Source organism: Xenopus tropicalis, chromosome 4 (assembly GCF_000004195.4).
Source record: "Xenopus tropicalis strain Nigerian chromosome 4, UCB_Xtro_10.0, whole genome shotgun sequence".
Taxonomy (NCBI): domain Eukaryota; kingdom Metazoa; phylum Chordata; class Amphibia; order Anura; family Pipidae; genus Xenopus; species Xenopus tropicalis.
In genome coordinates this window covers 144,047,784-144,071,913 of record NC_030680.2, presented here as the reverse complement: position 1 = coordinate 144,071,913, position 24,130 = coordinate 144,047,784, and the positions used below count along the sequence as shown (strand labels likewise).

General features: G+C 41.0%; 1 protein-coding gene across 14 annotated transcripts in view; it reads right to left on the bottom strand.

Annotated features, from left to right (window-relative positions):
* Positions 1 to 11,596: 11,596 nt before the first annotated feature.
* magi1 (membrane associated guanylate kinase, WW and PDZ domain containing 1) overlaps positions 11,597 to 24,130 on the bottom strand; it is a 299,144-nt gene continuing 286,610 nt past the window's right edge. For 9 of the 14 annotated variants that reach the window (XM_031901227.1, XM_031901231.1, XM_031901229.1 and 6 more), the window contains 3 exons: positions 22,326 to 22,472; positions 20,893 to 21,031; positions 11,597 to 14,171 (listed from right to left, as the gene is read on the bottom strand). In XM_031901227.1, the coding sequence (XP_031757087.1) occupies positions 13,372 to 14,171; positions 20,893 to 21,031; positions 22,326 to 22,472 (1,086 nt within the window). In that variant the 3' untranslated portion in view covers positions 11,597 to 13,371. The other 5 variants (XM_031901235.1, XM_031901239.1, XM_031901241.1 and 2 more) reach the window with 3 other exon arrangements.

The following is a 24,130-nucleotide window of genomic DNA, read 5'->3' as shown; positions in this document are numbered from 1 at the left end:
GGGACTCTTTTTCTATATATCCCAACTAAGATATAATTACCCCTTATTGGGGGCAGAACAGCCCTATTGGGTTTATTTAATGGTTAAATGATTCCCTTTTCTCTGTAGTAATAAAACAGTACCTGTACTTGATCCCAACTAAGATATAATTACCCCTTATTGGGGGCAGAACAGCCCTATTGGGTTTATTTCATGGTTAAATGATTCCCTTTTCTCTGTAATAATAAAACAGTACCTGTACTTGATCCCAACTAAGATATAATTACCCCTTATTGGGGGCAGAACAGTCCTATTGGGTTTATTTAATGGTTAAATGATTCCCTTTTCTCTGTAATAATAAAACAGTACCTGTACTTGATCCCAACTAAGATATAATTACCCCTTATTGGGGCAGAACAGCCCTATTGGGTTTATTTCATGGTTAAATGATTCCCTTTTCTCTGTAATAATAAAACAGTACCTGTACTTGATCCCAACTAAGATATAATTACCCCTTATTGGGGCAGAACAGCCCTATTGGGTTTATTTAATGGTTAAATGATTCCCTTTTCTCTGTAATAATAAAACAGTACCTGTACTTGATCCCAACTAAGATATAATTACCCCTTATTGGGGGCAGAACAGCCCTATTGGGTTTATTTAATGGTTAAATGATTCCCTTTTCTCTGTAATAATAAAACAGTACCTGTATTTGATCCCAACTAAGATATAATTACCCCTTATTGGGGCAGGACAGCCCTATTGGGTTTATTTAATGGTTAAATGATTCCCTTTTCTCTGTAATAATAAAACAGTACCTGTATTTGATCCCAACTAAGATATAATTACCCCTTATTGGGGGCAGAACAGCCCTATTGGGTTTATTTAATGGTTAAATGATTCCCTTTTCTCTGTAATAATAAAACAGTACCTGTACTTGATCCCAACTAAGATATAATTACCCCTTATTGGGGCAGGACAGCCCTATTGGGTTTATTTAATGGTTAAATTATTCCCTTTTCTCTGTAATAATAAAACAGTACCTGTACTTGATCCCAACTAAGATATAATTACCCCTTATTGGGGGCAGAACAGTCCTATTGGGTTTATTTAATAGTTAAATGATTCCCTTTTCTCTGTAATAATAAAACAGTACCTGTACTTGATCCCAACTAAGATATAATTACCGTATATACTCGAGTATAAGCAGAGTTTTTCAGCACCAATAATGTGCTGAAATAGGCACCCTCGGCTTATACTCGAGTATGTATGCTGGCTCACACCACCCCGCCCCCCCCACTTGGAACTATGTTCTGCCCCCGAGCGTGCCATCGGTCGCACCCCTCCTCCCCCTGGCAGTTCATTCTGCGCAAAAGAAAAATAAAAGCAATATCACCTCGCATCGTTGTCACCAGACGCATCCTTCTCCAACCGGCACGACACGTCTGCGTGCTGGGGCAGCGCACGGGGGAAGTGGTGCGCACGGCGCGACAAAGGGATGCGCCGGATGGGGAGTCAAGGCTTGTGCCTATGTGACGTTCGTGCTGGGGCTGCACACACACGTCGCCGGTTGGAGACTGATGCATCGGGGGTGACCGAGGATGTGAGGTGATATTGCTTTTATTTGTATTTTGCGCATAACGGCCAGGGGGAGGTGCTAGCGATGGCACGCTCTCACATACGCCCCACCAACAATGGTGTCTCTGCTAATGCCTTCAGCACTCACTTCACCTCCTGTCAGCGGGTTCTTCTGTCTGCTAATCAGAACTGTGCCCACCCCAACTTGGCATGTACCTACCCCTACTGCTGGCCAAATGGCTGGTAAAAACGGAGCCACGGCTTATTCTGCACAGAGAGCCTTATTGTGCCCATTGTGTACTGATCAATATGACTAGGAGCTGCCATACTGCTCTGTTGTCAGTGTCGATGCCCAGGGATGTACCCAGGGGCAGACAGGACAGCAAACAGCAGTTATTTACCCCAAATCCGACCCTCCCCATATCCAGTGTGATACCCACCCAGTGGTGCTAACCCCAGAACAGAAAATGTGTTTATTAATATGGTAGTCATGTAAGCACTTGTGAGTGTCCTTTTATTAAATAATTTGATTATTGAAACTTGGCAGTAGCGGCTGTATTTCCCACCCTAGGCTTATACTCGAGTCAATACATTTTTCCAGTTTTCTTAGGTAAAATTATGTACCTCGGCTTATATTCGGATCGGCTTATACTCGAGTATATACGGTACCCCTTATTGGGGGCAGAACAGCCCTATTGGGTTTATTTAATGGTTAAATGATTCCCTTTTCTCTGTAATAATAAAACAGTACCTGTACTTGATCCCAACTAAGATATAATTACCCCTTATTGGGGCAGAACAGCCCTATTGGGTTTATTTAATGGTTAAATGATTCCCTTTTCTCTGTAATAATAAAACAGTACCTGTACTTGATCCCAACTAAGATATAATTACCCCTTATTGGGGGCAGAACAGCCCTATTGGGTTTATTTCATGGTTAAATGATTCCCTTTTCTCTGTAATAATAAAACAGTACCTGTACTTGATCCCAACTAAGATATAATTACCCCTTATTGGGGGCAGAACAGCCCTATTGGGTTTATTTAATGGTTAAATGATTCCCTTTTCTCTGTAATAATAAAACAGTACCTGTACTTGATCCCAACTAAGATATAATTACCCCTTATTGGGGCAGAACAGCCCTATTGGGTTTATTTAATGGTTAAATGATTCCCTTTTCTCTGTAATAATAAAACAGTACCTGTACTTGATCCCAACTAAGATATAATTACCCCTTATTGGGGGCAGAACAGCCCTATTGGGTTTATTTCATGGTTAAATTATTCCCTTTTCTCTGTAATAATAAAACAGTACCTGTACTTGATCCCAACTAAGATATAATTACCCCTTATTGGGGGCAGAACAGCCCTGTTGGTTTTATTTCATGTTTTATTGATATTTTTAGTAGACTTAAGGTATGGAGAACCAAATTACAGAAAGATCCCTTATCCGGAATACCCTTGGTCCCGAGCATTCTGGATAATGGGTCCTATACCTGTATATATATCCAGGGTCACATCCAAGGTACATACAGTCTCCACACATTAATATTGGTAGTTGCTTAGGCCTTTCTGACCACTGATAATGTAGCCACGGTTTCTAGAATAAAATAGTGGCCTTCCTAAACTTTTATGTTTCTTTCCTGTTAGTAACTTGGGCATCAAGCATCTTTTTTAATGAAATACCAGCCATGTTTCACCCCTAAGCCCTCGTCATGGGACTTACCTGATAATGTGTCCCAAGACATATTCATTTGGACTCATGGTTCAAGAGAGAAGATTCGGTCAGCCAAGCATCCGGCACACAGACAGGTCCGTATGACATTTGGGTAAATGTCCTTATTGTTTATTTATTGAAACAGCTCTACCCACAAGGAATCCAACTATTTCTTCCTGGTACTTAATACAAACAAATGCAGATAAATAGTCAAGCCCAGTGGGTATTTTCACTTTCAGTGTATTCTACAAAGACTGCAGTGAATTAATGTTTAACATAATAACCAGAACCCAATTTCCTCCTTTGCATCTCTCTAACCTGGAGCAGGATCAGACTGGGTCAACGTGAAAAAACCCTAGTGCGCCCCGGAAGCCCAGCCGCTGCTTCCCTAGCTGGCCAATGTCCTCCCCTGACGAGTTTCACTTACATGTGCTCAGGGGAGGACATCAGGTGGGTGGTGGGGGCCCCTGCGGCAGAGGGTTCGGAAGACGCAGCCGGAGGGGGCACCTTGGAGGGTGAGGGCCCTGGTGGACCCTGCACCCCCCAGTCCGACCCTGACCTGGAGACTAGAAGAAGGGCCAAATGGAATAAAGCCGTTCAGTCAGCTTGCTGAGCACAAAGGTCAGGATCAAAAGCAAAATAACTTATCTCACCTTCCAAGTCACTAACAGGTTAAAGCAGGAATCCCCAATCTTTACTCATGAGCCACAAAAGCATGAACACAGTTCTTTGGGGATGCCAAATAAGGGCTGTGATTGGCTATCTGGTAGCCCCATGGGGACTGCTGGCCTGCAGGAGGCTCTGCTTGGGGTAAAACTGTCTCTGGGCTTCCGAAACTTGTCTCCAAGCCAGAAATTTTAAAATGGCTCCTACTTTGGGGACACTGGGGGCAACAGCCAAGGGGTTGGGGATCACATAGTCAGAGAGATGCAAAGAAGCAAGTTGGGTTCTGGCTGGTACCTTAGACATCTGCTCTCTCCAGCCTTCATAGATTGCATTTTTGACTAACTATAACATTTTTTATTTTGCACAGCCAATATATTTACCCAGTTTTATTATTAAATTGAATAGTTCCTTTAGGAAATGTGAGTAGAGAAGAGAAGGAGAGAGAACAGAGGAAGAAAGGCGGCCTACTGAGAGACAGAGAATATATTCATGTCTGGTTACCATAGACTTGTATCCATATCTATTTCTTATTAACATAGAAACATACGTCTGTCAGGTTGAACTGTTTTATCCCCAGGAAACCTGACCAACTGCTAGTTTCCCCACCTGTATCTTGACAATTACTGTTAGATGCAGTAAAAAAAAATAAATTAAAAAAGGAACCAAAAGAAAGAAGAAACTGTAAATGTAAAAGATAAGGATTCCATTTGTTGTAGTGTTCGCTAGTGCAATGTATGTATGGCTTAAATCTGGTTTAGTACCATAGATATTGTATTATTCAGACTTATTCAAAAACAGTTAAAAAATGACTCCTACCTGCCCAGTTCTTTTTTAACCAGATAAAACATATGGAAGAGAGTATCTAGTAGAATTAAGTCTAAAACAACTGGACTTTTCTGAGTTTTTTCTTGAAAAAGTTATATAATGTATCAGCCAGTACGACTGATTCGGGGAGGGAATTCCAGAACCTCACAGCTCTCACTGTAAAAAATCCTTTCCGAATGTTTAAATGGAACCTCCCTTCTTCTAAACGGAGTGGGTGCCCTCGTGCCCGTTGGAAGGCCCTACTGGTAAATAAAACATTAGAGAGGTTATTATATGATCCCTTTATATATTTATACATAGTTATCATGTCATCTCTTAAGCGCCTCTTCTCCAGTGTAAACAGACCCAACTGGGCCAGCCTTTCCCCATAACTGAGACTTCCCATACCCTTTACCAGCTTAGTTGCCCTTCTCTGGACCCTCTCTAACTCAGTAATGTCCCATTTGAGCACTGGAGACCAAAACTGAACAGCATATTCTAGATGGGGCCTTACCAGCGCTCTGTAAAGGGGAAGAATAACCCCCTCCTCCCGTGAATCTATACCCCTTTTAATACAGCTCAGACCCTGTTTGCCTTTGCAGCTGATGCTGATTTTTATACTTTATGTATACTTTATTGCAGACAATTTTCAAGCAGACTGCCTCAAACAGAAACTGGGGGTTTAACTCTCAAAACTCAGCCAATGGTAGAGGAGGAGGTGGGGGAACAGAAATCTGGAAGAATAAAGACCCGAGGGCATGTAATGTTTGCTTGGTGTTCCAAACATATTGGTCAAGGAACTGAAACTGGTCAGCCTCCTACAGGACTGGAGTGAGCTCCATAGTTCCCAATAAGGGTCTTTATTCTAAGAAGTATAAATAATTGGCCCAGAGGCTAAAGCAGTGATCCCCAACCAGTGGCTCTGGGGTAACATGTTACTCCCCAACCCCTTGGATGTTGCTCTCAGTGGCCCCAAAGTAGGTGCTATTTTTATATTTCTTGCTTGAGGGCAAGTTTTGGAAGCCCAGAGACACAGTTTTACTCCAAGTAGAGCCTCCTGCAGGCCAGAAGTACCCATGGAGCTTCCAATTAGCCAATCATAGTCCTTGTGTGGCTTACGTGTAAAAAAGGTTGGGGATCCGTGGGCTAAAGTAATTCTGTTTTGAACAATTTTTGATAGGTATAGACTTGCACCTTTATAAAGCATTTAAGAACATAACGTAGTTGAAACTAAAGTGACAGGTGTCAGAACAACTAAACTTCCCAGAAGATTTATACTAGGTCAGTCAGAGAGGCGTTCATCAGGTCTAGATGGCACATTTCTGCTGAATAGTCTGTTAAGTTACCTAGTGGAATCAGATTGAGAAAAAGCCCAACTGAAGCCATCAGAATTTTCCACGGGCTCCAAAAGGAGCAACTGAACCACTCCCTGGATCAACTTTTACTAAGAGATAATTTCAGTGACATGCTAAAAAGCTATCCAACCACTTCTACTGTTCCGGGGGAAATTCCAGAGCACCATAAGATAAAACCTCCTTTCTTCAAATGTCTAGAACCCCCAACCTTTCTTACTCAGGAGCCACAGTCAAATGTAAAAAGACTTGGGGAGCAACACAAGCATCATAAAAGTTCATGGAGGAGCCAAATAAGGGCTGTGATTGGCTATTAGGGGCCTCTATGCACCCTATCAGCTTACAGGGGGCTTTATTTGGTAGGAAATCTTGTTTTTATTCAACCAAAACTTGCCCCCAAGTCAGGAATTCAAAAATAACTCCCTGGTTTGGGGGCACTGAGAGCAACACCCAAGGGGTTGGGGAGCAACATGTTACCCCTGAGCCACTAGTTGGGGATCACTGGTCTAGGGGTACCTCTGGAAATAACTACTGGTGAATAGGGCATCACAGAGTTTATCATTTGGTCCCCTTATATAGGTTATATAGTTATTAATAAGGACAATGATTGGAAAATAATTGCTTAGAACATTTGTTTCATCAAGTTACAGTTAGGGAAAATAGAAGAATTTGGTAAAATACAATGGAAAGACAATGTTCCTTTTTTGACTGAAAATTGGTTTTTCCGTACTGGAATGTATCTATGCAGCGAGCTCATACCAATGAAACAAAGACGTGTGTGTGTTGTGGGCACAATGGCCTTGATGCTTCGGGGACGGAATGAACAAGACGCACACAATGGAAAAACCACATGACCAAACCAAGGACTTAATGAAGACACAACAGAAAGGTAACAACACAAAGATGCTCATTCACTATTAATAACCTTGTATGCGGGGATTCGTACATACAGAATGCAAGGATAATCTTTGGAAATAATTCATCACTTGCTTTCTATTAAAATGTCCTTGTTAATATCCCTATGAAAAGAATTGTCCCTCTGAAATGATTCTCTCCCAACCCATCTCAATATAGGCGTTTGCTCATGAGTTTATATATCTGGTTTTAATGCAAAATTAACACTCCTGTACCTGTACTTGATCCCAACTAAGATATAATTACCCCTTATTGGGGGCAGAACAGCCCTATTGGGTTTATTTAATGGTTAAATGATTCCCTTTTCTCTGTAATAATAAAACAGTACCTGTACTTGATCCCAACTAAGATATAATTACCCCTTATTGGGGCAGAACAGCCCTATTGGGTTTATTTAATGGTTAAATGATTCCCTTTTCTCTGTAATAATAAAACAGTACCTGTACTTGATCCCAACTAAGATATAATTACCCCTTATTGGGGCAGAACAGCCCTATTGGGTTTATTTAATGGTTAAATGATTCCCTTTTCTCTGTAATAATAAAACAGTACCTGTACTTGATCCCAACTAAGATATAATTACCCCTTATTGGGGGCAGAACAGTCCTATTGGGTTTATTTAATGGTTAAATGATTCCCTTTTCTCTGTAATAATAAAACAGTACCTGTACTTGATCCCAACTAAGATATAATTACCCCTTATTGGGGGCAGAACAGCCCTATTGGGTTTATTTCATGGTTAAATGATTCCCTTTTCTCTGTAATAATAAAACAGTACCTGTACTTGATCCCAACTAAGATATAATTACCCCTTATTGGGGCAGAACAGCCCTATTGGGTTTATTTAATGGTTAAATGATTCCCTTTTCTCTGTAATAATAAAACAGTACCTGTACTTGATCCCAACTAAGATATAATTACCCCTTATTGGAGACAAAACAATCCTATTGGGTTTAATTACTGTTTAAATAATGTTCTTAGCAGACTTTAGGTAGGAGATCCGAATTACTCAGGACCTGGAAAACCCCAGGTCCTGAGCATTCTGGATAATGGGTCCCATACCTGTATTGTGATGTACAGGAAAAATATCTCCTTCCTCCGGCGTTACTTAAAATGTGGCACTGAGTCCCTGCCCATTGGCACTAGATTTTTTTTTTGGTCACTCCAATGGGAAAAGGGTTGGTTTCTGAACATACCGAAAGTGGTCATTAAGCGTGGCTTCTCCTTTGGTCACTGAATAACTGTGTATTCTTATTGCAATGCTTTTAATATAGGCTTATATACCCATACTGCACTGCTCAGGCAAGTAGCACTCTATAAAGATATAGAACTCTATGATAGCCTCCATTCATGGTTTTCTTCTGTTTTACAGTTTGTTCAATTCAGAGGAGCCTTAAGAACACAAAATAGAGATTGGTGTGTGGGCTGAAGCTCAGGAAGTCTTCCTCGCCCAGAACCTCACTAGAAGGCACACAAGTTCAACACAGGGACACTGGGGGAGTAGTTATTTGTGAAAGAAGCTTTTTGCATTGTTCTGAGAGACGTCTGTTACATGTACAGCGCGGGGGGGGGGGGGGGGGGAGGGGATTCAAGGAGTTGAATTCAATGCTAAGGGAGAAGCAGGGAGGAAAGGAGAGAATTAAAATACTGGGGTGTATGAGGAGTAGCAAGGGGTGATCCAGTGTCTATTTTGGGAAAATATCCCACTACATAACGGATAAATATACATATCAAGATCATAAAAATGTAACACAAGGTCCAACCTTTTCGTTTCTTTTCAGTTCATTAAAGGAGAAGGAAAGGCTAATAAAGAGTTAATCTCAAGCTGCAGGCATACCTTCAGTTCTCTCAATAGTGCCCTTAAGTCTCTCCATATTTCTCCTGTTCAGATGATCAGAAGCCTCATAGGAAGAAAAAACGCTGAGCTGTGTAAAGAAAGTTCCCATAATGCCTCACTCCTGCACCGAGACCAAGACCAGTGTACATGCTCAGTTAGTTAGACTAGGAGTCAGCTTCCTGCTGATTGGCTCAGATCCACATTCCTAAGGGGGGGGAGTAAGTTCTTAGCATTCTTGGGGGCAGGAGCGGGCCAAGTCGAACGGGCGCCCTAGGCAACCCGGTCGGCCAACTCCACCCACCTTCCCGCCCCCCCCCCCCCCCGAACGGCGCATGCACGCCAAATCACAGGAGGAGCAGGAGGGGGCGGTGCAATTCGATCGGTCATTGCCTCCGCCGCTTAACATTAGCGGTGGAGGCAATGACAAAGTAGCACTAGGGGTAGGCCCCTCAATCATTGCGCCCTAGGCAGCTGCCTCTTCTGCCTACCCCTAGTTCCGGCCCTGCTTGGGGGAGGGGGGAGCAGGAGAGAGGAGAGAGCTGCGTGTCTCTGGCAGAGGAAAACAGACACAACAAATCTTTTGATAGAGGACTCAGAGCAGTGTTTCTGTGAGCGCTTATGGCTGTATTTACATAGACCTTTCTGATAAAGCTTACCTTTCCTTCTCCTTTAATATAATTTTCACGGATTGATAACCAAAACTGCAATTCATACCCAAAAGTGAGGTCTTAGCAGATATTGATTTATGGGCTTATTTATCAATTTTCTAGTTTGTCAGTTTTTTTTCTACTTCAAATAAAGTCACGTCTTTAAAAACAACTCCAGTGTTTGGTTATTTATAAGAAAACCCAAATAAGAAAAAAAACTTGAATACCTCAAATTTGTCGAGTTTACAAACTGGAGAAAAACTCAAATTGAAAATATGGCTCGATTACACCCAGGACAACAACGACTGAATTCTACATAAACCCGCAAGCTTTTAAATGGCACTTAATATCGAACATTCGTGTTTTTGAACCGTAATTTGAATACTGGAAGTTTTAGCTCTAAAAAATTCAAATCAAGCAGAAATTTGAATTCAAATGTTGATAAATCACCCCGTAAGTGTCAAAATTAGTGATTAGCAAATATTTTTGCCAGGCATGGATTCAAAGCGAATTTTTTGCATTTTGCCATTGGCGAATAGTTTTGTGAAACAAATTTGCAGCGGAAAAATTCGTCTTACAGAATTTTTTTTGTCGCTCGTAAAAAAAAGGGTGCAATAGCGTCAAATTGGGCACATCCACGCCAATAAAAGGTGCGGTCACGTCAAAAAGCGCGGGCAACAAAAAAAAAAACAAATGCGTTTTGTGAATTTTCTTGCCGTTTCAAGAATTTTATGGCAAAGTGAAACGGGCAGGGTCGGACTGGGCCGCCGGGACACCGGGAAAAATCCCGGTGGGCCCCGGCGGCCCAGACCCAACCCTTGCTGCGCTCCCCATGCCTGAACGCGCTCGGGGAAGGTCGTCGGGTTGGGGGGCCTGCGAGGGGGGTTGGGGGGCCCTCGGGGGGGTACGCTATGGGCGCCCCGGTGGGCCCTCCACACCCCAGTCCGACCCTGGAAACAGGACAGACTCACTCATCATCACTAGTCAAAATGTATCCTTTTACAATTGGCTAAAGTGGGGAATCCAGTGGAGAGAGCATCCGGAATTGTGCAGGTAAGGAAGAGCGAGGGGCCTGAAAAGCGAACCAGAAATCAAGGGGTGTGTGTACTGAGTGGCATTACATGCATTAACCCTGCATTTATTATCTTTGCCCTCATTTGCCAATATCCTGCCCATATGAGTTATACAATAAATTGCAGAGTGTTGGGGGGATCCTTAATTGAGAATTTGAGGGGTTTGTGGATAACAAGCTGTGTAACTCTAGGCAGTGCCATTAATGGCTACTAAAGCAAAGTGCTACAGAAAGCATTAAGGAATTAAAAGTAATTTTGCCCCTTTATAAACCGCTGGAGAGGCCTCAGTTTGAATATGGAGTGTGATTGTTAGCTAAGGTCCTTAAGAAAAATACTAATGAACTTAAAAAAAACAAACAAAAAGAAAAAACTGCTAAAATGAATGGAACAAATACACTATGAGGCAAGACACTATGGAGTTTGGATGCATCTTTGTAAAATGGTTCCTTTTGGTGAGGCTGTAGATGGAAGATTCTATAAATGCCTTGGACAAGTATAAGAGTGGCTTGGACAAGTATAATATCCAAGGCTATAGTGAGCTTAAAGGGGAAGGAAAGTCATTTTGGCATTTTACTGCCAATAGATTCGCCACATTAGTGCCACCTAGAACCCTATATTTATTCTGCAGAAAGCTTGACCATACCCGCCCCACTTCCTGTTCAGTTTTTTCTTCAATTTGACTACTGTAGTCGACCTGGAGAGCCTTCTGGGCATGCCTGGAGGAAGCAGGAGCCAGTCTGTGCATTAGAAGGCTTTTTTTTTTTTATGAGACCAGAACAGGAAGTGGGGGCGGGGCTTCACTCTGCTCAAGGAAGTCAAGAAAACGATCACCTTCTGACTGAGGAACCAGGTCAGAGAGAATGCTGGGACGAAGGTAGGTAATTCTGGAGGCTGTTTAGAGTAATTTTAGCAATAGAAAAAAAAGGTTTACTTATTCTCCTGTAGTTATGGTGCGTCACTAACCTGGACACGGTATTTTGATAAGACCGTACAGCACAGAGTAATTCACAATGTAAAAAAAACACACAATTTTTGTACTGAAAACTTTATTTGATAATAAAAATAGCATTCACAGACTTGCTTTCCTAGCTACATAGGCTTTGTGTTCTGTTCCGCACAAGGAAGCAGTCCTGGCAAAGTCCACAATCACCTTGAATCAAAGGAAACGTCATCGACGTATCGACTCCCATAAGTTAAATAAAGCTACTGTATGAACAAAAGTTGAATTGATATATGCATAGTGTTTTTGTTTTTAGGGAAAAAATGAAAAAAAAAAATCGGCCCACGGATGGGTTTCCATCAAGAAAATGCGTGATGGCGTAGGACGTTGTTAGTTATGGTGATTAGAGAGCAGACGGCATACAAGTGCTTTATAATTAACAAGCCCAACAACGAGGAAATGAAGGAAGTTTCAAACCCAACAACGATTTTTTTTTTCCCGTTTTGAAAATACCTTTACATACCTGATTCAGTTTACATTAAAATATATCCCCAATGAATCTCCATTTTCAGAAATATAAACACTTATCACATTCCTCACATGATTCTTTTTTCATAAAGTATCTTTTATACAAGGAAAAAAAAAGGCAACATTTTGTTTCCAACAGGCTCTTAATAATTACATTTTTCAATTCTGTACAACGATTGGCTTTTTTTTTTTTTTTTTTTTACTGTACCATGGCAACAACAGCGAGACTTGCAATGCTTGTTCCTGTCTGAGGGAAAATAGAAAACATGGCATACGAAGCACTGTAATCAGCTAATGTTAAGTGGCTTGAGAGAAATGCCAAACGTTTTGGCTCAGCGAGGCAGTAATACGGTATTAACTTTGGACTCCGGAAGCAGCAGACACTCTAATTTAAAAATACTTCAGCTGAAGTGATCGATCTCAAAAAGTAGAACGTGGCATACTATTGGCATTCCTCGACGCGTCGGAACCGTCCGCTGTATCATTTCTGATCAACAGAAATGCAACCAGGCAACAAGACCATCAACTTTTTAAATAGCGGCCTCTGTCGGCCATTTTGATTGGACAAGCACTACAAATTCTCCGAAGGCATGGCAAGTAACGTCAATTATCATTACAATTATGATAACAATCCATAACTGGTATGTACATTTAACCATTCTCTAGACAAGACTTGGGCTAAACTGGACAAAAATCGTCTTCCCTCGAGAAAAAAATAATAAAGGAGTGGTCATACAACATTCCCCCCCTCCCCCCCACACACACAACAAAAAATTAAAATAAAAAGACAATTAAAATCACCTTGTGCGATGTGTGCTTGTTTTACGTCCTTCATTGCAGTAGTAGTCAGAACTAGATTTCCCTTCTATTTAGTTAGCGCTTCTTCATTCACAAATGTCCATTCATTGGCTTAGGGTCCCACCACCGGACTCACCATGTTTAAACACATTAACCGTAGTAATAGGTCACTATTTAACAGTCAGAAATCATAAAAATCAAGTTTACGAAGGGAAAAAAAAAACTTGGAACAGTGGGTCTGTCCAGTGCCGGAAACGTGTTCTAGAGAAGACGTGTCGGGATCCTCACGTTCCCGCTGGAACACAGTCAATAAAATAAGTTCGTTGCAGAACAGGTTAAATTCTTTAGGGTCGACATTTGGCAAATAACTTAAAAAAGATACATCGAAAAATACTTTTTTTTTTTTACATCAGGCACAACACTCTGTAATAGGATTTTTGTCTGCATAAAATATCTGATAGGATGACAGGGTCAACAGGCTAAGCGTAAACGACTATGAACCATTTCAGAAGCTCCGTAGAACATAATGGTGCATCGCTCAGATGCTCAGGTCGGTGCTGCATTCCTTGTATTGCCTCCTCCGTTGTTCTTGTTGGTGCCTGCCACTTCTGAGGGTATCATATTTCAGACTGTGTTCATCCCTGTCTCTGTTGCTGGTTCGTTGCTCTTTGTTTCGTTTATCAGGAGACCTGTCCCTTCTTCTCTCAGTGGACTTCTCTCTTCTTCTCTCAGGAGACCTTTCTCTCCTCCTTTCTGGTGACCTTTCTCGTCTCCTGTCCGTTGACTTTGCTCTTCTTCGGTCAGGTGAACTCTCTCTTCTCCTATCAGGGGATCGTCTTTGATCCATAAATCTATCCAAGGATTTCCTTCGCCTGGTTGGGGAACCATCCCTTCTGCGCACCGGCGACCTTTCCCTGGGCTTTTGAGGAGAAACCTCTTTTCTTCTCTCATTTTTCTCTCTCCTTTCCAGTGTGTTCTCAGCACTCCTAGTTCCTTCATTTCTTTTCTCAGGAGACTGTCTTTTCTGACCGTTCGTCATTGTTCGATCGGCCTGTCTTGGTCGCCTCCCCTCAGGTGATCGATCTTTTCTGTTATTTTGTACAGAATAATTTTTAGAAGATCCATTCCAAGTGTGATGTTCGTTATGTGGTCTGCCATACTCCCTGTTGCCTTTAGGGTCTTTAACGTAAGCTCGTTTGTCTCCATGCTGTAATGATTTGTGAAGATCGGATGGATAATTGAACTCCAGTGATGAGTGATTTCTATCAGATGGTAACGAGTTCATTTTCGATACACTTTGTGGACTGGTTGTGGGGCTGTTTCCGTCAACGCCGGGTTCTGAAAAGGGGGGAAAAAAAGATAAGAGTAGAGAAATTATTTTGGCTCAGATTTTGCTTATCGGAATTGGCCTAGATCCAACCTTCCCAGTTAGTGACGGCAGCACACATTTGTTAAAACAGTCAGTGCTAGCAGAAGTCAATTGCAGTCTATTTCTAAGGACATAAAATGTAATCGAGGCATTCTTCTATGATCTTTTCATTCATTCTACTGATTTTACTGATTAATGGGAAAACTAATGTCCTACTTCTGTGCCTAAAGGCCCCCATACACGGGCCGATCCGCTCGCTTGGCGATCGGATCTTCCCCCGATATCCCCACCTACGGATGGGCGATATCGGGAGAATCCAGGCCCGGGGCCAAACCATCGAATTATAACAACGGGTATAGGAAAAGTCGGTACAGAGACCGCATCAATGAGCCGATGCGGTCCCCGATCCGACTAGATTTTCTAACCTGCCCGATCGAAATCTGGCTGATTTCAGGCCAGATATCGGTCAGGCAGGCCCGTCGGTAGTGCCCATACACGGCCGATTAGCTGCCGAATCGGTCTAAGGAACCCATATCAGCAGCTAGAATCGGCCCGTGTATGGGGACCTTAAGTATATGTTTTTCCTGTACAGCAACAAAGTTCTCACTTTCACTTGGGATAACATTAGCACAAAGTTAGGGTAATGTCACGCTTCTTTTTTCAATAAAACCAGTTTCAGATGTGGTCTCTTGCCCCTCTAACTGGCAATAAATCACTTACTGGCAAGCTGATCCCATTGTAACTTCCCAGTGTAACAGAGACATCTCAGCCATGATCCATGTAGACCAACTGCATACTGTAGTAACCAGTCATTGTGCCAAAGTCCAGCAGTAATAAGCCTCAGAATAACCCTCTCAGCCTGCCCCCAACCCAACAAACTACCAATGGTCTCAACACGGCAACAGAAGCCAAGCGAGTGACATTACCCTTCCCTGTCTTATTTTAGATAGCCCTCAAAATGGCAAAGACATCGTTATTCTGAAGGCTACCAAAACAACAACAGAATCACCTAGCAGATATAATTTTTCAGAAACAGGCCATGCTGGTACAAGCGTGCCGAGTTTATGTTTGTTACCCAAGCAGTAGCCTAGGAAGGGAGGGGGTGCTAGGTCTAATAGAGGTTTCCAAGAATAAAAAGCAAGCATTAACAATAATGGATGTGTCTATAATCCCTCTTGGGAGAGAACTTGAACTACTAATACCATAAAACAGTATCCCGGTAGGTAGGGATGAATGTACTATAACCAAAGAGGTCATGTACTGGATCTAGGTATAGCTACTGTAAATGTTCTAGAGCAAGCATCATTCTTATTTGCCCTGATTAATATAGTATGTATCCCTTGTGACCCATTCAAAAGTATGAGCAGTGTATAAACAGGTTATAGAAAGTTTCTTCTGCTGTTTATTTTTCATTGATTTAGTCATGAAGGTGGTGTTCTAGGTGTTCCTTATCTTTGCTAATATTCAGTATTATACCATAATATTCTCCAGTATAATGGTGGGTATGCAGCGGGGCTTGTAACGTATAGATTGTATGTCATATGTTTATGTGATTTTATAACACAACTTCTACATGGATCCTATACTTATGAAAATGCACTTGGAATGGTTGATTTCAATAGGTGGATTAATTAAACAAATGTAGAACAAATGGCCCAAAGTAAGAAGGAAAGCAGGAACTTCTTAACACTAAGGGGTGAGAGGTGAGATTTACCCAACTTTTCCAAAATGGTTATTGTCAGTGACTATGAAGGTTTTCATTCATCTATCTAATGGCATATCTATAAGTAAATCTAGAGCAACTGGATTTGTTGAGCAATTATTGAAGTATTGTCAATGAATGGCTATAAGAGATAGGTTGACCTGGATTAGGGAATAGGGTACTTCCTAGGCCTACTGTATGGGAAGGTGAATGGGGTCAAGATGTGTTGAAGGGCTTAGGGCTGCCATTTGGGGGGATTGAGTAACATAGGTGGAATGGGGGGCGGTTTGATTCTTGTGTGATAAGTGAAGATAAGGAAACAAGGGCTTGTGATCCTATATACAGGTATGGGATCCCTTATCCGGAAACCCATTATCCAGAAAGCTCCGAATTACGGAAAGGCCGTCTCCCATAGACACCATTTTAATCAAATAATTCAGAATTTTAAAATGGATTTCCTTTTTCTCTGTAATAATAAAACAGTACCTGTACTTGATCCCAACTAAGATATAATTACCCCTTATTGGGGGCAGAACAGCCCTATTGGGTTTATTTCATGGTTAAATGATTCCCTTTTCTCTGTAATAATAAAACAGTACCTGTACTTGATCCCAACTAAGATATAATTACCCCTTATTGGGGCAGAACAGCCCTATTGGGTTTATTTAATGGTTAAATGATTCCCTTTTCTCTGTAATAATAAAACAGTACCTGTACTTGATCCCAACTAAGATATAATTACCCCTTATTGGGGGCAGAACAGCCCTATTGGGTTTATTTCATGTTTTATTGATTTTTTTAGTAGACTTAAGGTATGGAGATCCAAATTACGGAAATCCGGAATACCCTTGGTCTCGAGCATCCTGGATAACGGGTCCTATACCTGTATATACCACATTGGGAATGTACTGCAACCCTTGAAAAGGGAATGTATAGACACATTGGGTTATTGTTTTGCCTTGCTCATTAATATAAGAGATGGGGAAACAAAAAGTAAAGGGTGCCTAAGTTCACTTACAAGGGTCTTCCAGGAATGCAGCTATGAAGAGACGGTGCTTACGTGCGGTCTAATCACTAGAGTGCTTACATGTATAGTACAGAGAATGCAAGATGGCGGCTGTACATTGAGCAAAGCATAAGCAATGTAAAGGCATTAGGCCACAGCACAGAAACACCTAGTAGTGACTTGGCTACAAACCGTAGTTTGATTTTGGCCCATTAGGTAGAAGCAAGGTTCCCCGAGCTTGTCATTTCTCATACATGCAGCGATATTAGGAGGAATCATCGCTGAGGAAGGAATAGCCCCGCATCAAGAAAAGTGAAGAGAGAGAAAAAAGAGAGAGAGAGAGAGAAAAAGAGAGAGAAAGAAAAAGTACAGAATTAAGTTCCCCTACATAACGAAAGAGGAAAGAGAATAATCATTATATTTCAAGATTGTTTATTTCGTTTCTCCAGTCAGGTTTCCTAGGTGACATCCAATTAAGGCCATGAAGACAGCATTTGCTATTGTGACATCAGACATCTAAAAAGGTGACTCGGTAACAGACAGGACTATTGCGTCTAATCTTCAAACAGAAAGAGGAAAACGGGAATGTGAGAAGGAGGAGGAGGAGGAGGAGGAGGAGGAGGAGGGAAAGTAAAGAACATTTACATTCAACATAACAGAAAATGTTCACAGCAGACCACAACATTAGAAATAATGCAGAGATCTCATTACAAAATAAAGACAGCCTCACTGTGAAGCACGTTCAGAGGTAATATGCTTAGACTTTCGGCCGAGCGACCAACGGGATCCAATAATCAACCGACCCCCGGTGTATTTTACAACTGGATTTTATAGCAGCACAAGCGTTCAAGTGTCATACATGTTCATCGTTTAGTCAACCGGGTCCCGGGTTTGTCTTCTCCGAGCATTGGCCCCCCCCCCACCCCGATCATGGAGAGAGACATTAGCAAACAAGGGCAATAGATACAGTGTTTCTTCAGCAATACAGTGCATCAAGAACAGAAACCAGAAACAGACAGAAAGAAAATATATGTACAGATATCGACTGCCAATGTACATCTCTTTCAGGGTTAGTGTTACTCTGTAAACCATGACACATTTGCTTGCATACATTGCACCACTTCTCTAGCCATCGGGGCTGGTTTTATATATATATATATATATATATATATATAGGGCCCTAAGCCCGGGACGGAAAACTACATGATGTATAAAAGATATATAACCCAATAATTCAATGTTATGTGGTGCCATAAATACAGCCCCCTATAGACTGCCGGGAACTGGGTTGGAGCCATATTAGCTGCTTTTCCAACCTTCTTCTCTACCTCCATGTTCTGCCAACTCATTTAGAAAGAAAATAGTAAATGCTATTTACCAGCAGGCTTGTTTTTCCATAAAAGTCATAGGTAATGCTTAGAAATGCATGAAACACTAGGGTTAAACAAAGGAGCTACCATATTGCAATGGATGAAAAACAAGTCTAGTAGAAAGGAACAGAAGGTGCCTACTCTTACGTATAATGGCACCCATATCCTATTGGGAAATAAATCAAAGTTTAAGCCTATGTATAAATAAGCCTCAATGCCATCTTTGTAATTATTCTACTGGGTGAAGGCCTGTTGTATTATTTGTAGATATTTCCTTGTTTATCTAGCTTAAATAATCTTTTTTTTACTATTATATGAAATTATAATATAAATTATCCAGCAAACTCTTAGATTTGAAGATTTAAAAGAAAAATGACATAATACCATATATTGCAAAGGCAATGGTGCATAGGGTGGGGCAGCAGTAAATAGAATGCCTGGTACTGCTCCCATGTTCCAATGAAGCAAAACAATTGGACGATTTAGTGTCCCCTATTAAGGGTCAACATTAAGACCATGCGACAAGAACATCTTTGTCTTCCTTTTTGGCAACAAGAACCTTGATTGTTTTTTTTTTAATTGCAATTTATTGTTGGGGCAGTTGTGAGAAATCCTTATTGGCTATTGGGTACTGGGTTTATATTTTCTCTGCAACATCTTAAAGAACACAAGTCTGTAGGTCTAATAAATCATCTACATCAGGGATCCCCAACCTTTCAAAATGGAAAACGTGTTGGGGAGCAACACGACCATGGGAAACGTTCCTGGGGGAGCCAATAAGAGCTATAATTGGCTATTTGGTAGCCCCTATATAGACTGGCAGCCTATAGAAGGCTCTGTTTGGCCTTACACTGGGTTTTATGCAACCAAAACTTGTCTTCAAACCAGGAATAAGCACCTATTTGAGGCCACTGGGAACAACATCCAAGGGGTTGGGGAGCAACATGTTGCTCATGAACTACTGGCTGGGGATCACTTATCTACATCATCTACATCAGGGATCCCCAACCTTTTATACCTGTGAGCCACATTCAAATGGAAAAAAAGTGTTGGGGAGCAATACAAGCATGGAACAAGTTCCTGGGGATACAAATAAGAGCTATAATTGGCTATTTGGTAGCCCCTATGTGGACTGGCACCTATAGAAGGCTCTGTTTGGCTTTTCACTGGGTTTTATGCCACCAACCAGGAATTATTCAGAAATAAGCACCTACTTTGAGGCCACCGGGAACAACATCCAAGGGGTTGTTCATGAACTACTGGTTGGGGATCACTGATCTACATGATCAAGGAACCAATCAGAAAAGGCAAAGGTGTCCACGTGGCATGGTTCTTAACACCATGGGTCAACCCACTGGGAAGCTGAACTCTTTCGACACATAGGGTGCCAATATCTAGAACTTTAAACGTGACCAGTACCAGCAAGTCACCACCTCTAGTAAAATCTGATACTCTTAGTCCATAAATATATACATTAAGGTACAGTATCACCAAGAACTATACATTTAACAAGATACCTGGCATAGCAGTGACCTATGGATGCATGGCAACACCAATGTGGGCAGTCCGAATGCCCAGAGATGACTATAATTATATTTATCCTTAAATATCAAGGTGTAGTTTGTTTTTTTTTAATGACATGTAAATTGACAGATGTTTAAGTTGCAGTAACATGACAACATCCTTCTAAATAAAAACGTTCCAAACAGAAACTTCATAGACCTTTGGTTGGGAAAATGCCCTCAACAAGCGGGGCGCGATTCGGTAACTGTCGTAAAACAGGACATAATCATCGTAACATCTTTTTTTTTTAATTATACATTTTAATCTAGAACATCGTTACTTTCACATAAAATAGAATGTTTCCTTTATCCCTGATAATATACCCCATAACTATAGCCGTTCTCTTTAAATAAATGTACTCTAATTTAGAATTTAGCATTTAGAATTTGAAGTCTTTATGGCAGAAAAAAAGTCTACCCTGTAGGCGGAGACAGGATTCCCAGCGTTCTGCAAAAGAGCTTTGAAAAATGCTGGGAATGGCGGTTCTATCGGCGAAGAGTCAAGGGGCGTAGAAGCCGCCGCTTCCCTATACTTCATATGGCGCTGCCCAAAAAGCAGGAATTCTTCATTTCACAAACGTTACAGTGCACACAAAATATGAAAGACGACCAAACGCCCATCATCCGGTAAGAATTATGCATACATCGGGTTTAATAAGTTGGTGGTTCCTTAGTTTTTGGACTTTTTTTTGTTTTTTTTTAATACAAAATAATGAAAAATGGTTTGGCACAGTTCAATGCAGTATAGTTTTAACAAAAGGATCAAGTTTTTGCTTTTGTTTTTGTTTTTTTTTTCTAGATTTCCTTCACCAATGATGCTACGTTGACCATTCCTCATCATTCTGAGACCCAGTCCACAGAAGCAAGCAGAGGAGGAGCGAAGAAAAGAGAAAAAATCAGTACAAGCGTAAGAGTTGGTAAGACACTGGTGATTATAAAGAGAAAAGGGGGGAAGAAAGTAAAAGATTTCCTGCTCCAGATCTTGAGAAAGAGAGATCATTCATGGAGTGACGGCAGGAAGCAAAGGAATGTTTTCAAAGTTTGACCCACCATATTCCGGTACGGAACCATCTCCGCGTTTCAGACACAGGCGTACTCTTCGGCCACCATTTTTAATCAGTTCTATTGCCCGGGCGTGCTTCATGTTCTTTGTGGTCTCTCCGTTTATTTCCAGGATTTCATCGCCAACCTATATAAGAAAAAAAAAATACAAATGTATATGTGGGAAAAGAAATACAACCTGCAGGGTCATTTCTATGTAGGTGTTTTCAAACAGCTCAAATATTAATCAAGAGCACTGCAAAAATAGACTTGGCCTTTAGAGCTCCAATTCCCTGCCCACAGAGCTGTTGTAAAGCCAAAGTAAAGGATGATGTTTAATGAACAATGCCCTGACCTTCAGAGATAAAGATGGAAGATCTAAAGGTCTTCAAGAGCGGACAAAATAGCCCTCTAATGGTGCACAGTTTGATTTTTAAGGCCCAACATCCGGAATCGGGATGGAAGAGCCCAGGCAGTTATTCTACACAGCTCATTATGGTTGAAAAGAAAAACACAAATTTATTGTATTAACCAAATGATATCAAGTGCCAATAAAAATGAAAATTGTCCACTGAAATTGAAACATTACTTTCTAAAAGTTATAGGAGAAGGGAAGGTATAAACTAAGTAAGCTTTATCAGAAAGATATATGTAAATACAGCCATAAGCACTCACAGAAAAGTCCTCTATCAAAAGAAACACAGGATTTCTTGTCTCCATTTTTGTAAACATGTTCATAGGGTATCTGACTTCCTCCCGGGGCCAGAGTCTGCACAGTTCTCTCCCCTCCCATAAGAATTCATAAAATTCACTCCCCTTCCCTTAGGAATGTGTGATCTGAGCTACCAATGGCTAGAGCTACAGCAGGAAGCTACAAAGACCAAACTAAAATGGCAGCTGCTATCTTAAACAAACTCAGGTATGGTAAAGCTCTTTACTCAGGTATGGTAAAGCTTTCTGCAGAATAAATATAGTGCTCTAGGTGGCACAAATGTGGCGAATCTATTGGCAGTAAAATGCCAAAAAGACTGTCCTTCTCCTTTAAATATTCATCCAACTGTTCTACCACATTCAGCAATCTTATATTATATATATATGAATAATAGAACGTATGCTACTAAAGAGTAGCCATTTAATGACACTGGCTTTGATCATTCAGTGCCAACTTGCTTCTTTACAGGATAGCAGTTATATGAATCAATAATACCATTTCGTCTTAGACTGCAAAAAAAACATGGTGTGTAGGCCAAAGCATTCATCGTTATTTTGGCTCAGTCCCCAAAAGGGAATTCAGAGTATTCCACCATCATTGGCTTCATCTTTACTGCAGTTATTTAACTGCTAGAATAGAATAGGCTCACTGATAGAATTACGGAAAACCTGAGTTTTCCTCTACGTGATGATTTGGAAAAAAAAAAAAAAGTTCTGGAATCTGTACATACCCTCATTTTCCCACATCTGGCTGCAGGCCCATCCTCCGCAAGGCGTAAAACATAGAGATCCATGTTATATTCTCGACCTCCTCGTAGACTAAACCCAAATCCTTTTAATCCTCGGTCTAGTTCCACTGAATAAATTTCTTGATCAGGCTATGGAAAGACAGAACATCGTTGAGCATGGTCAAGTCAAATAATAATAAAGAAAAAGAAGAAAGAAGCAAGAAGAAGAAAGAAGAAGAAAGAAGGAAGAAGAAGAAGAAAGAAGCAAGAAAGAAAGAAGCAAGAAAAAAGAAGAAGACGAAAGAAGAAGAAAGAAGGAAGAAGCAAGAAGAAGAAAGAAGGAAGAAGCAAGAAGAAGGAAGAAGAAAAGAAAGAAGGAAGAAGAAAAGAAAGAAGGAAGGAAGAAGCAAGAACAAGGAAGAAGAAGGAAGAAGAAAAGAAAGAAGGAAGAAGAAAAGAAAGAAGGAAGGAAGAAGAAAAGAAAGAAGGAAGAAGAAAAGAAAGAAGGAAGGAAGAAGCAAGAACAAGGAAGAAGAAGGAAGAAGGAAGAACAACGACGACGACGATATCTAACACACATTCTACACTTCTGATGTTCAAAGTAGCAATTGTACATTCTAAAAGTCTTTATATCTGCTAATTCTTGTACCCCACAACCACTTTCAAACCTGAGAAAGCATGGAGACACCTTAACAGGACTGTACGGTCACCCGATACAAAGTTCTAAGGGTTAACATATTAAGGTGGCGGCTTGTTTGTCAAGGTTAAAAACAAATTATTTAAGCAACATCTTTATCTCCCTACATGTTTCATGCTCCAGGAGTTCATCATTAATATGCCCACCTAGGCTAAATGATCGAATTACATTAATGGGTATAGGAGCCGCTGGAGCAAGGACCATATTAATGAGCTGATGCAGTCCCCAATCCGACGGGAAAATTAAACCTGCCCAGATCAACACCTGGTCAATACTCAACCACACGTTGGTCAGGTAGGCCCACTGGGGTCCCCAAACATGGGCAGATAATCAGTCTAAAGGGCTCGAATCAGCAGCTTAAATCTTCCCGTGTATGGCCACCTTTAGTCATATGACTAGTTATTAGCTAAGAGCCTTTAGTCTAGTAGTTTCCAATTGGTTGTACGCCAAGTATGAATTTCTACTGGAAAAAAGTACACAGGCATCTTCCCTGTATAAAGATTTTATATTACCCCCCATTACATAGCTCGACGGTAAATCTGACAGTTACGATCCTTTACCATAACACCAGTAAAATATTTTTCCAGCACTATAAACAGAACCACTATCGGCCATGACATTTTTTTTTAATCTTCTGCTCATTTTGAGTTGCAGTTGTTGAAGGGCTATGTTTGGAAATAGTACTTTAAAGAAATATTTATACATTATTGTTAAGAAAATATGTTCCGTTTCCCCAGTGCGTATAAAGTTCTCCGAGCCTAGGGCCACACTGGACAACAGTTGGTCTGCATCTCTAACACGAGACGCGTTTTACTATCAAACTGCGTGGAGAGTTTCTAAAAAAAGATATATATCATTACAAGGCTGTTGGTGAGCAGGGGATTTGACAGCAAAGAGGCCATTTCCTAGCTCTCATCTAATGGTCTGCAGGCAACATCTCTAGACAGTCAGAAATAAATGAGGGAGCAGAGACTTTCTGGCCAATGTTCTACATGACACAACTAGAAAAGATTCAATGACTAAGGCTCTTCACCCGAAGGAAAGATGACTTTCTCACATAATTGGTCGGCTCTGTATGACCGAGGCACATATTCTTCACCGAAGCATGACA